General features: G+C 37.2%; 1 protein-coding gene across 1 annotated transcript in view; it reads left to right on the plus strand.

The window, feature by feature from the left end:
* Positions 1–12,638, plus strand: part of STK3 (serine/threonine kinase 3) — a 311,659-nt gene that overhangs the window by 85,895 nt on the left and 213,126 nt on the right. The window contains exons 5-6 of the mRNA XM_068983496.1: positions 9,079–9,243; positions 9,758–9,925. Coding sequence (XP_068839597.1) covers positions 9,079–9,243; positions 9,758–9,925 — 333 coding nt within the window. The remainder of the gene's footprint in view (positions 1–9,078; positions 9,244–9,757; positions 9,926–12,638) is intronic.

Below are 12,638 nucleotides of genomic sequence, written 5' to 3' on the forward strand. Positions count from 1 at the left end.
CTCTAGAACGTGGGTCATAGAGGATCTTGCTTTATGTCATCGAGTGTTCTGCCTAAGTTCTCCTCTAAGAGTTTAATAGTTTCTGGCCTTACATTTAGATCTTTAATCATATTTTGTTTTAAACAAGAGATTCATACTGCATGTATGGTGTTCTATACTTTGCTTTTATTTTTTTTAACTTCTTTTTTCTTTTTTTTTTTTTTCTTGGTGAGCCAGCCAGGATGAAATTTTTTTTTTTTTCAACTTTTGATGTATCTCAGAGATATTCCCATATCAGTATATAGGTCTGTGTGTATGTACCAGAATGCGTTTTTTTCAGTACTTTGGATAAAATGAGTTCCAAGTTACACTGTAATCAAAGCTGAAGGAAACTTTTGTAGGTATGTATTGGCTGTAGTCCATGGGATTGCAGTCAGACAGGACTGAGTGGCTGAACTGAACTGATTGTTGTACCTGTGTTGTTCTGGCCATTGGTTACATTCTGAGAAATGAAAGTACTAGGTTAGAGGGCATGTTCAGGTGACAGTTCCTTTTCTTTTTTTTGAGAAGCGGCAATTTCAGATTGAATTATGAAAGGATTTTGGATTTTGCTTTCAGTGGCTTCCTGCTTAACTGCATGCTTTGGCATCTCTTCATCTTAAAATTAGAAATTTTAACTAAAAAAATGCATTGGGATAGTTAGGGAGTTTGGGATGGACTAGGTACACACTGCTGTATTTAAAATGGATAACCATCAAGGAGCTACTGTATAGCACAGGGGGGTCGGATCAGTGTCATGTGGCAGCCTGGATAGGAGGTAAGTTTGAGGGGAGAAATGGTTACATGTATATGTAGGACTGAATCCCTTTGCTGTCCACCTGAAACTGTCACAGCATTGTTAATCGGCTATACTCCAACATGAAATAAGAAGTTAAAAAAATCCATTGGAGTTTTAAGCAAGTTTATCTCTTAGCTGGTGCTGCAAATCTACTGCTACTACTATAAATGACTTTATTATTACATTCCCCACAGTAGCTTTTCTGCTTCTAGCCTTTAGATGAAGGCTACTGTCCAGTTTCCTTCTTAAAAGTTCAGGTGTGATCGTACCATCTTTTCATGTAAAAATATGTAGGCACATAAAGCAGAATTAACCCGAACCTGCCTTTGCCATTTTGCACTGGTCTCCCATACCCGCTGCATTCAAACACAAAGAACCGGTACTAGACTTCATTCACTTTTGTGCCCGTTTCCTTTTCACACACCTAGTATTTGTTTTCCTCTTTGGTCTCCTGACAGACTTCGTACATTCTTCAAGAGGCAGCTCAAAAGTCTCCTCCTCTGTGAAGACTGCCTTGAATAGGGAGAGTGGTGTGGTGAGATTGTCAGGGCTACAGGAACTGTATCGTTCAAGGCCTTGAGGGTTAAAGTGTGTGGTTTGGATTTTACTTTAAGAGAACTAGTTCTGATGCAGTATTGGTTCTTATAATCACCTTAGACACTGCTGTCCTGGAATGCTCCTGTACCTAATCTTATCGTACCTGGCATTGCTTGATATCTTAATTATTTGTTCCTGTTCCTTTCCTTTCCCTCTCAGTTATGAGCACCATGAAGGCAAGGGCAGAATAACAGATTCTCAGTAAATTTTTGTTGGTGCCTACCATCTGTTGTTGTGTGTGGATATTAAATGAAATGATACCTGTAATGTGGCAGGTATGGTAAATACTCAGTAAGTGTAAGTTGTTGGTGTTATCGTTATCACTGGACAGATAAATCCTCACTTGGGAATAAAGGGTCCTTTTTTGAAAGAGATTAGATTTGATGCAGGCCTTAAAAGACTATGTAGGGATTACACTGGTGAGTTTTGCTCAGATAGTTTTCAAAACTTTATGAAAATTCAAGGTGCAAGTTAAAACTTGAAATTTGATAATACAATATCTATAGTTATCTGTCTGTGGCACATGAAAGGGGAACTATGTCTGTGTTAAGGTTTGTCTCCTTAATAGTAAGTACTATATATAGCATTATTCTTACTGTTTCATTTTTCAAAAAATTCCAAGCTACTTCTGACATGCATCTGGGTTTAAAAAGTGACTACAGGTCTCTTTTTAAAATGGTAGTTTTGGTGATATACATTCTGCTATTTTTCTGTTGATTAGTCATGATACATAATCACAATAGTAAAAGATGTTTACCAGTTTTCACAGTCAATAGCCAGACAAAAAAATAAAAGATAATCACAATTGTAAGCCATAATGGGAACATGATTAACCTAACAATATGAAATAATTACATACGATTTGGGGAGTCAAGCAGAGTGATGTGGTAAGTGGAAGTGCATACATGCGCAAGTATTATCTACTTAGGCAGTCTGTGTCTTTTGGTTGGTGCATTTAATCCATTTACATTTAAGGTAGTTATCAGTATGTATGATCCTATTACCGTCTCTTTAATTGTTTTGGATTTATTTTCTATAGGTCTTTTCTTTCTTTTGTGTTTCCTGCCTAGAGAAGTTCCTTTAGCATTTGTTGTAAAGCTGATTTTTGCTATAAAGCTGAATTCTTTTAACTTTTGCTTGTCTGGAAAGCTTTTGATTTCTCCACCAAATCTGAATGAGAGTCTTGCTGGGTAGAATATTCTTGGTAGGTTCTTTCCTTTCATCACTTTAAATATATCATGGTATTCCCTTCTGGCCTGTAGATTTTCTGTTGAGAAATTAGCTGATAGCCTGATGGGAGTTCACTTGTATGTTATTTGTCGTTTTTCCCATGTTGCTTTTAGTATTTTATCTTTGTTTTTAATATTTGTCAGTTTGATTACTGTGTGTCTCAGTGTGTTCCTCCTTGGGTTTATCCTGCCTGGGACTGTCTGTGTTTCCTGGACTTGGTTGACTATTTCCTTTTGCATATTAGGGAAATTTTCAGAAAATTTTCAGGGAAATTAGGATAATTAGCTCTTCAGATATTTTCTCAGGTTCTTTTTCTATTCTCCTTCTGGGATCCCTATAATGCAGCTGTTGGTGTGTTTAATGTTGTCCCAGAGGTCTCTTAGGCTGTCTTCATTTCTTTTCATTCTTTTTTCTATATTCTGTTATATGGCAGTGATTTCCACCATTCTGTCCTCCAGGTCATTTATCAGTTCTTCTGCCTCAGTTATTCTGCTACTGATTTCTTCTGGCATATTATTCATCTCTGTTTGTTTGTACTTTAGTTCTTCTAGGTCTTTGGTAAACATTGCATCTTGCATCTTCTCCATTCTGAGATCCTGGATCATCTTCACTATCATTATTCTGATTTCTTTTTCTGGAAGGTTGCTTACCCCCACTTCATTTAGTTGTTTTTCTGGGGTTTTATCTTGTCCCTTCATCTGGGACATAACTTTCTGCTTTTTCATGCTGATTAACTTTCTGTAATGTGGTTTTGTTTTAGCTGCTGTGGGACTGTGGTTCTTCTTGCTTCTTCTGTCTGCCTTCTGATGGAGGAGGCTAAGCGGCTTGTGTAAGCTTCCTGATGGGAGGGACTGGTGGTGAGAAAAACTGGGAATTGCTTTGGTGGCCAGGGCCTTTGCTCAGAAAAGCTTTAGTCCAAATATCTGCTGATGGGTGGGGTTGTGCTCCCTCCCTTGTAGTTGTTTGGCCTGAGGGGACCCAGCCCTGGGGTCTCTGGGCTCTATGGTAGAGTTAATGGAGACCTCCAAGAGGTCTTATGCCAAGGGAAACCTTCCTGGACTACTGCTGCCAGTGCCCCTGTCCCTGGGGTGAGCCCCTGCCGACCCACGCCTCCACAGGAGACCCTTCAGCATCAGCAGGTAGTTTTGGTTCAGTGTTCCCTGGGGTCACTGCTCTTTTCTTCAGCATCTTGATGTGCCTAAGAGTTTGTGCCCTCCAAGACTGGAGTCTCTGTTTCCCCCTAGTCCTGTGAAAGTCCTATGATTAAATCCTGCTGGCCTTCAAGTTCAGATTCCCTGGGGATTCCCAGGCCCTTTGTTGGATCCCCAGGCGGGGAAGCGTGATGTGGGGTTCAGAACCTTCACAATAGTGGGAGAGCTTCTTTGGTATTATTGTTCTCCAGTTTGTGGGTCACTCACCTGGCAGGTATGGGATTTGATGTCATTGTGATTGTACCCCTCCTGCTGTCTCACTGGCCTCTTCTTTGTCTTCGGACATGGGGTTTCTTTTCTTGGTGGGTTCCAGTGTCCTCTTGTCGATGGTTGTTCAACAGCTAGTGGTGATTTTGATGTTCTTGCCAGAGGAGATGAGTGCCCGTCTTTCTACTCTGCCACCTTGAACCAGAAGCCCCAACATATTATTTTATATGCACAGATAATTATATAAGAAAGATAGAATTTAGCTAAGAGTGTCAGTTTCATTTTTAGAAAAATAAAATTCTTAATTTTGTATGAATTTTCAAAACCTCCCTTGAATTTGTTTTTACTAGTGTAAAAACATTAAGGCACTACGAGTATCTTAAAACAGCTTGTGCCTGTGCCCTTGAGACACGTTGGTGGGTGCATTTTTATCAAAACCATATACATGGTGACATATTAAATGTATCATATTATTATACTAATCATACGACTCTAGAAACAAAAGTAACCAGAGGACTTAAAGCCTATCAAAACCATCTTTTTGTTTTTGTACAATGGGATTCTTTTTAAATTTGCCAATGAATTCATACCAGTATTGAAACCAGATGTAGACTTCCGTCTTTTAATGTATTAGCTCAGCTATAAAGTCTTATTTCCATCTCTGATTACTGACTGTTTCATTCATGGTTTATTATCTCTTTCCTGCCCTCCTTTTTCTTTTTTCTTTTTTTAAACTAGAGTCTAAATATGATTCAAATGATTTTAAGATGACATTGCCCCATTTGTGTAGTGACAGAAATAAAATTAAATCTGTATTGAATTGATGATAACCTAATTAAATCCACAAATGAAGTACTCTCGATAAAATTTTTCACTGGAAAGGATTCTTGACAGATACTACTAAAAGAAGTGTTAGCTGTGGTTTGAGTGTTTTTCATCTTAGAACTTAAATCCTACTTCTTTCTGTATAAAAGCATATCTTCTCTGTTTTTTCTTTTCTTTCTATATATTTTCAATATAAACTTATGATTTTGAAATTTATCTGAACTGATGAAAAGTCATATTTATAGAAATAAAAAAGATATTAGTTAAAATGTTTGATGTTTCTGTTGCCAAATAGAAACCTAGTCACCTTTGGTAACTGATTTTATTTGTATGTAAGTGAAATTTACGTTTAAAGATTGTTTGAAAACAAAATTCTCTTTAGGAAAATGACTGTCAACGAACTCCCTTACCCCTTCCCTCTAAATAGTGAGTATGTGTCCAAAGGATGTGAAATAAACATTTAGATCAAGGCTTACATCTGGGAAGGCCTACTCTCCTTTCTTTCCTATTCTCCATTAGTGACCCAAAATATATGGAGTGGTTTAAATGTTGAAATAGATACTATTCTTTTCCAAAGTGCATTTGCTACCCTTGATATTTAAAAGAGACCAGATAACATTTATTCTTCTAAATTTGTCAAGATTTACCTGAAATTTTTGCACTTAAGGCTGAAGTTTAGCTGCCTTTACTCTTTGTTGAATACATACTTTGAATCTCATCTTTGGAACAAGCCTTGCTACTCTGTGCTTATATTGAGGCTAATTCATGCATTCATGCTTGTGTGAAACTCATATAAAAGACTCTATAACTGTAAATTAATAAAAAAAATTTAAGTCAACATTATGTCTCTGTGTTCTGGAAAATGTTTGTTTACTTGTTAATTGTTAAAATGATTTTTTTCGAGGGATAGAAACCTTTCATTTTGTAATTAAAGTTAAAAGTCTTATAGTGCACATACCACATTTGAGCCTTAATATTCAAAGGGATTGTTACAATAATACGGTACACAAATAATTTTAATTTAAGACATATCCATGTACTATTAGAATGATTGGCTATTGCATCCTTTTTTTTTTTTTTTTGATTAGAGGGAAGATATGAAATGAACCCCTAAAGTAGAGGGAGGGATTTATTACTGAAGAGAGAAAAACATAATGGGAAAGAGACTTCAGAAACCACTTTTGCTTCAGATCTGTCCTCTCCACCTTTATTGATTCAGGGCCAGATACTGGCTGTGGCCTTAGATATTCTTGTAAACTTCATAAAAACTAGTCCTGTCAGCTTCTTCACCCCTTTATACTCAGCACCTTTAGCAGGACTTATATAAGAGAGCCAGTGCAATAGATACTTGTTGAAAGAACAGATGCCCAAATTAGTGAAAAATAAAAATGGATGCCCAAATTAATCTTTTAAGAAAAGACGGTGAAGATCTTTTGTAATGTTATAGAATCATAGAGTTGGAATGAACCTTGAAAGTCTTTTAGCAAAACCAGACAGTTCATGAATCAACTTACTATCTCTGGCAAGTCTTCCTTCAGTCTTCCTGTGGATTTGTCCAGTGGCAAATGGTTTACAGTGTTCAGTGCTTCACAGCACTGAAATCAGATTCATCCTGAGACCTAAGTATAGTAGGCCCATTTAACTTTGAATTTTCTCTAATATGGCTCTGAAATACATGGTATAGCAGCAGAGACGACAAACCAAGAAGTTAATGAAGGATTAGTTGAATTATTGGTTGGAAATAGTGGAATGCTAGGAGGATAAAAATTGAAGTCTAGGTAACTGAAAAGGTCAGCATTGAAGTGACTAAGCATGACACAGTTTTTTGGACTGCTACTGCTTCTGTAACACCCCGAGCTCTTCAATCTTTAGAGTAGGGGTGTGGAATCGGGAGAAGGGAGAGAACCCGGTCTCAAATGACAGCACCACCACTTTGCATACCTCTGCAGTGGTGTGGTGGCCCTCTATAGCACCCCTGCCTCTTACTCACCCACCAGGGCTGCAGACCACTAATTTTAAAAGACTGGGACCATCAGATGTGAATTTCTCTTCTCCTGTAGTAACTACAAGTCTGTACCCATTCATTCATTATTTACTGATTGCTAACTGTATGCCAGGTGTGGTTCCATCAGTGTATGCACTGATGCAGATACATCAGTGAACCAGACAAAGATCTCTGCTCTTCTGGACCCTTTTCTTAGTGCAGTACTGTTCAGTAGAAACATAGCGTGGGCTGCGTATGTAGTTCTAAGCTTTCTAGCACACACATTCAAAAAGAAAAAGCAGCAGGAGAGGTTAATTTTAATGTATTAAATATAGGCGGGGCCTCCCTGGTGGCTCAGACAGAAAAGAATCAGCCTGCAATGCAGGAGGTGCAGGTTCCCTGGGTTGGGAAGATCGCCTGCAGAAGGGATTGGCTGCCCACTCCAGTATTGTTGTCTGGAGAATTCCATGGACAGAGGAGCCTGGCATGTTACAGTCCATGGAGTCACAAAGAGTTGGACCTGAGTGACATACATTTTTTTCACTGATACTAATTCTATATTAATAACATTAACACATTTTAAATATAATATAATTAGTATATAAATGTCATTTAACTGAGTAAGCAGTATGTAAGTTATTAATGAGATACCTTACATTTCCTTTTTGGTACTAGGCTTTTAACTCTGGTATATTTTCTATTTATAGCATATCTCAGTTGGGTTAGCTATGTTTCAAATGCTGGGGAGCTACTGTGCAGCTTCAGAATATAGTGCTTGCTCTCTGTGGATCATGAAGTCAGTCCATCTGGTCTGAGGTAGAGAATCAGTTCCTAAAAGTATTAGAATTTGCAAATAATCCAGACTCCTTATCCATGGTCTGCAAATCTTTACATGGTCTGTGCAGTACTTTATGACAGTATATGTTCGTATTTTATGCAAATATAAACCACCTGGCAATTTGCTTAGAAATTTTAACGCAATAAAGGTTTTTTTAAATTGAGGAAAATTCATATAACATAAGATTTACCATTTTAAAGGGGAAAATTCCTTGTCATTATTGCATTTACAATATTGTATAATTACTACCCCTGTGTAGTTCCAAAATATTTCATCACCTTGCTATCCTTTAAGCAGTTTCTCTCCATCCTGCTTCTCCCTCTTGTCCCTGGCAGTCACCAGTCTGCTTTCTTTTCCTGTGGATTTGCCTGTTCTTAATATTTCATATAAGTGGGATCATACAGTATGTGCTTTCTGTTGTGTCTGGCGTCTTTCACTTAGCATAATGTTTTTGAGGTCCATCCACATTGCAGCACATGTCTGTACTTTATTCCTTTTCATGACCAAATAATATTCCATTGTTTGTGTATACCGTAATTTGTTTATCCATTCCTCTGTGATAGACATTTGGGTTGTCTTAGCCATTGTGAATAGTGCTACTGTGAACACTCGTGTACATGTTTGTTTGAGTACCCGTATTTTACTTTTGTCAAATGGTGATAATCTGCTGTATAGGGTTGTTATAAAGATAAATGAGCTAAGGCATATGGAACTGTTAGCACAATGCCTGGTACAGATAGCACTGACTCTGGTGCTGTCAGTACAGAAAGTCTTTACGTTTGCACCTCGCTCCTCCTTTTTCCGTCCCCTGATGGCCTGTTTTTATGTTTCCGTTCTCCTGGTCTTTCTTTGACATTCTCATTTCTGAGTTCTCATTATTAGAGTTGAAAATCTAGGACCCGGGTGTGGGAGGAGGAGTGTTATTGGTGTCCATGCTTCGTGCAGGAGGCTCTTGGCAGCTCACCCCTCCGCATTTCCTCTGCTTTCTGCGACACTGTTGGTTTCCACTTTCAGCAGGAAAGTGAGGAGGCACCACAGGGAAGGGTGTCTCTGGATTTACTTTTTCAGGACAGACAGCTGTCATATTGCCACCTCAGAGTTAGATGGCGTAGGGAAGAGTGATTTCTTAGGGTCATGGTGCTTCTCGGGATATGTTACGTGCTTTAGGAATGACATGGATAATTTTAAAGAAAGGAGAAATTGAATGATGATGCTTTCCTTCAGAAGAAGAGGTTCTCAGTACTTTTCCTTTTAGCCTTGCTCCTAAAAGTTTATGATCTTTAGAAAGAAGTGCTTGTTAACAATGCTCTCTTGTAAGAGTTTAGTTGTCTCAGCATTTCAGTTGAGTTTTTAAAATATTTCTTTCCAGTTAACAGAAGATGAAATTGCAACCATTCTCAAATCTACTTTGAAAGGACTAGAATACTTACACTTTATGAGAAAAATACACAGAGATATAAAAGCTGGAAATATTCTCCTCAATACAGAAGGACATGCAAAATTGGCGGATTTTGGAGTTGCTGGTCAGTTAACGGTAAGTGTAACACTTTTGGAAGCACTGTTGGTTTGTATTGTCCAGGTTCGAGTGTGACTAAACCTTGATAATATCTTTTGAGGGTTATGAAAAGAAATGCATAACTTCATTGCTTCAAGGAGAAGAAGCCATTATTTAGGTATTATTTAATTATTTTTTTATTTACCGTTTAAGAGACATTGGATGAATATGAAAGAAAATATATTGCCATCAAAATGCTTAAATATTTGGAAAGGAAAGCTGCATTTGTTCATTTCTGTAGGTTTTATTGTTATAGTGCTATCTTTAATGAAGGTAGTGGAGTTAAGTTACTTATGGACTCTTGGTTATTTCAGAATTCTAAATTCCTAAATATGTCATGTCACTACTGGTTGAAATTTTAGGAAAATAGTCAATTTCAGATATAACCTGTAGTATTTGAGGGTTCCAAATATTTAGTTTAAGGAATATGTTGGCAAATACATTTCCTTAGTGTTTTTGTAGTTGTAGTTATATCTACGTAATATTCTTGCAGGATACAATGGCAAAACGCAATACTGTGATAGGAACTCCATTTTGGATGGCTCCTGAGGTCATTCAAGAAATAGGCTATAACTGTGTGGCTGACATCTGGTCCCTTGGCATTACTTCTATAGAAATGGCTGAAGGAAAACCTCCTTATGCTGATATACATCCGATGAGGGTAAGAAAATGATGGAAAATGTCAATGTTAAAAGTGCTGCAGTTTTGTAGTGTGAGTGTAAATAAACATGGAGTAAAAAGATCATTTGAATTTGGAGTCTGTGCAAAAATTAGCAAAATTATCTGTCAGGGATTCGTGACTGTTCACTTCTTTCCACCATCATATCCTTAACTGGGAGGAAAAGAAGTGGAGCCTGTATTTCTCTCTACAGTGGCTGTTTTTCTCCCCCCAAAGTATACCTGCTAAATTTCTCCATGATTTAAATAAAAGAAAGGGCTGGTAAATCCACTACATTATTCATTTCCTCATATTCTGAATGTAACAGTGGAGGCTTGGAAGAAATCCATTCTCTTCTACTTACCCTGCATATTGTACCTTTTTGTGTTTTTGTTTCTCTAGCTGAGCTAATATTAAAAAAGAATCCCGATTTCTAATATTGCTATGTATCTGTAAGTGAAATAAGCTTTTATTTTTAGTGTTCAGTGAGAAAATGAAATTCCTTTTATGGATATTATTTTATGCTTTTATGAACTCCTTTTCCATGATAAATTTTTGAGTCTGAAATGTATAGATTGCATATTGAAGTCTAATTGCCATTGCTTTAGAGGTGATGAACAGTTTTTAAATTTATTAGTATGTGAGTCTCAATTCATTATAGATAAGTACATTTATCTTTGTAAACTTATTGCCCTCTAGTGGCTGTATTCAACTCAAGAAGAAAGGATATAGGAATGAAGGCAGAAAGAAGGTGGAGGAGGGAGAGAGAGAGAGAGTGTCTGTGTGTGTGTGTGTGTTTGTGTGTGTGTAAAGAAAAGAAGATGATTTCAGGATAGATGGAGAAATGTGTGAAGTAAACAGATGGGAGGAAAAAGAATGCCATATTTTAGAGTATTTGAAAAAGAAGAATAAATTAAAATTCTGATACTATAGTGCTATTATGAATTGAACTTCAATAGCGTAGATAATAATGTACTATACTGAAATATTTAAAAATCTGCCTGCCACTTTAAAGAGAACTCTTTTGAGGAACGTAATTGTATATGATATGTGTTGTCTTCCTTGTACAGGTAAACTCCTCTTGCTAAAGCGAAACAGAAAAATAGCGTGAATTCTTTGAAAATATTGACATGAAATATAACTAGGTCAGCATAAAACGATCAATAAAATTCTCATTTCTTTTCTGATTATTAGATATCTTTGGTACTTTCAGCTAGAAAGTTTTTGGGGTGATCTTCAGCTAGATATATTTGAGTTTAGTGAGGTTAACCAAAATATCCAAGACAGCCTAGCTAAGTGCCAGAGCTGGGATTTAACCCAGAACTTAAGAGTATTACTGTTCTGCTTCCTCCAGTATAAATCTTATTTTTTCCAACCAAACAGTTCCACATATTCAATTTGACCATGAGGTAGTCTCTTTAGCAGATAGCCAAGGATTTAAAAAATAAAGCACAGAGTAGCTTCTCTCATTGCAAATTACGTGGCACTGTGTCACAACCAAGTATACTCCTAATCCAACATGATTTCTTTTTTAAAAAATTTCAAAAATGTTTATATCCAGGTCTTAAGAATTGAAAACTGAGTCAGTCATTTTTTAATTAAAAAAACAAAACAGGAATCCGTGACCTCCTTCCTTCCTGCCCAATTAATAATAGAACCAAGTTGAGAAATTCTGGACGACTGGGCTTGGTTAGAGGTGCCAGTTAAGTTGTCCCCGCCCCCGGCACACCTGCACATCTTCCATCCCCCAGTTCCTGCTGTGTGTGCCTGGGTCAGCACCTGGCCCATCTCAGTGTGTGTGCACAGGACTTTGCCCTCTGACATCGTATGGCCAGAAATTACAACTCAGAGACAAAGCTCAGGATTCCCTTTTTCTCTCGCTTTTTACATAGTTAAATTTTAGCTTGAATGACATGTTCTGTGCTTAACAAATCTACTTTCTTAGTTTTCATTTTATCTTTTTTACCCCCATGGTAATTTCTTAGGGCCGTCCTAACATATTACCACAAATTTGGTGGCTTAAAACTATAGAACTTTATTCTCTTACAGTTCTGGAGGCCAGCAATTTGAAATGAAGGTGTTGACAGAGCTGCACTCCTTCCAGAAGCTCTAAAGGAGACTCCGTTTTCTGCCACTTCCAGCTTTGGGGTGGCGGCTGCCAGCAGTCCTTGGCATTCCTTGGGTTGCAGCTATATCTCTCCAGTCCCTGCCTGCACCTTTTACATTACTCTCTCCTTTGTGAGTGTCTGCGTTTCGCTCTTCTGTCTGTCTCAGATTTTCCTCTGCCTTTTTCTTTAAAGGGCCGATGTCATAGGATTTAGAGCCCACTCCAGTAATCCAGAACAATCTCCAACTGCAGGGATTTTTTTTTTTTTTTCCAAATGAGATCCTGTTTAGAAGTTCTGAATATTAGGATATAGACATATCTTTTGGGGGCCATTCTTCAACCCACTATATCCTCTATAATCTGTTCCATTTTTTCAAATTATATGTATTTAAGATTAGTAACAATTAATTTCAGGATAATTTTCCTTGCCTTTTCTCAAATTTTAAAAACTGTGGTAAAGTATTCATAAAAATGGTATCATTTAAACCATTTTTTTCAGTAGACCGTTCAGTGGCATTAAAGTACATTGACATCACACTGTCTACTACAGAAATTTGTATCATCTCAAACTAAAACTCTATACACATTAAAAAGTAACTCTTTATTATC

The sequence above is a fragment of the Capricornis sumatraensis genome, chromosome 11 (assembly GCF_032405125.1).
Source record: "Capricornis sumatraensis isolate serow.1 chromosome 11, serow.2, whole genome shotgun sequence".
Taxonomy (NCBI): Eukaryota; Metazoa; Chordata; class Mammalia; order Artiodactyla; family Bovidae; genus Capricornis; species Capricornis sumatraensis.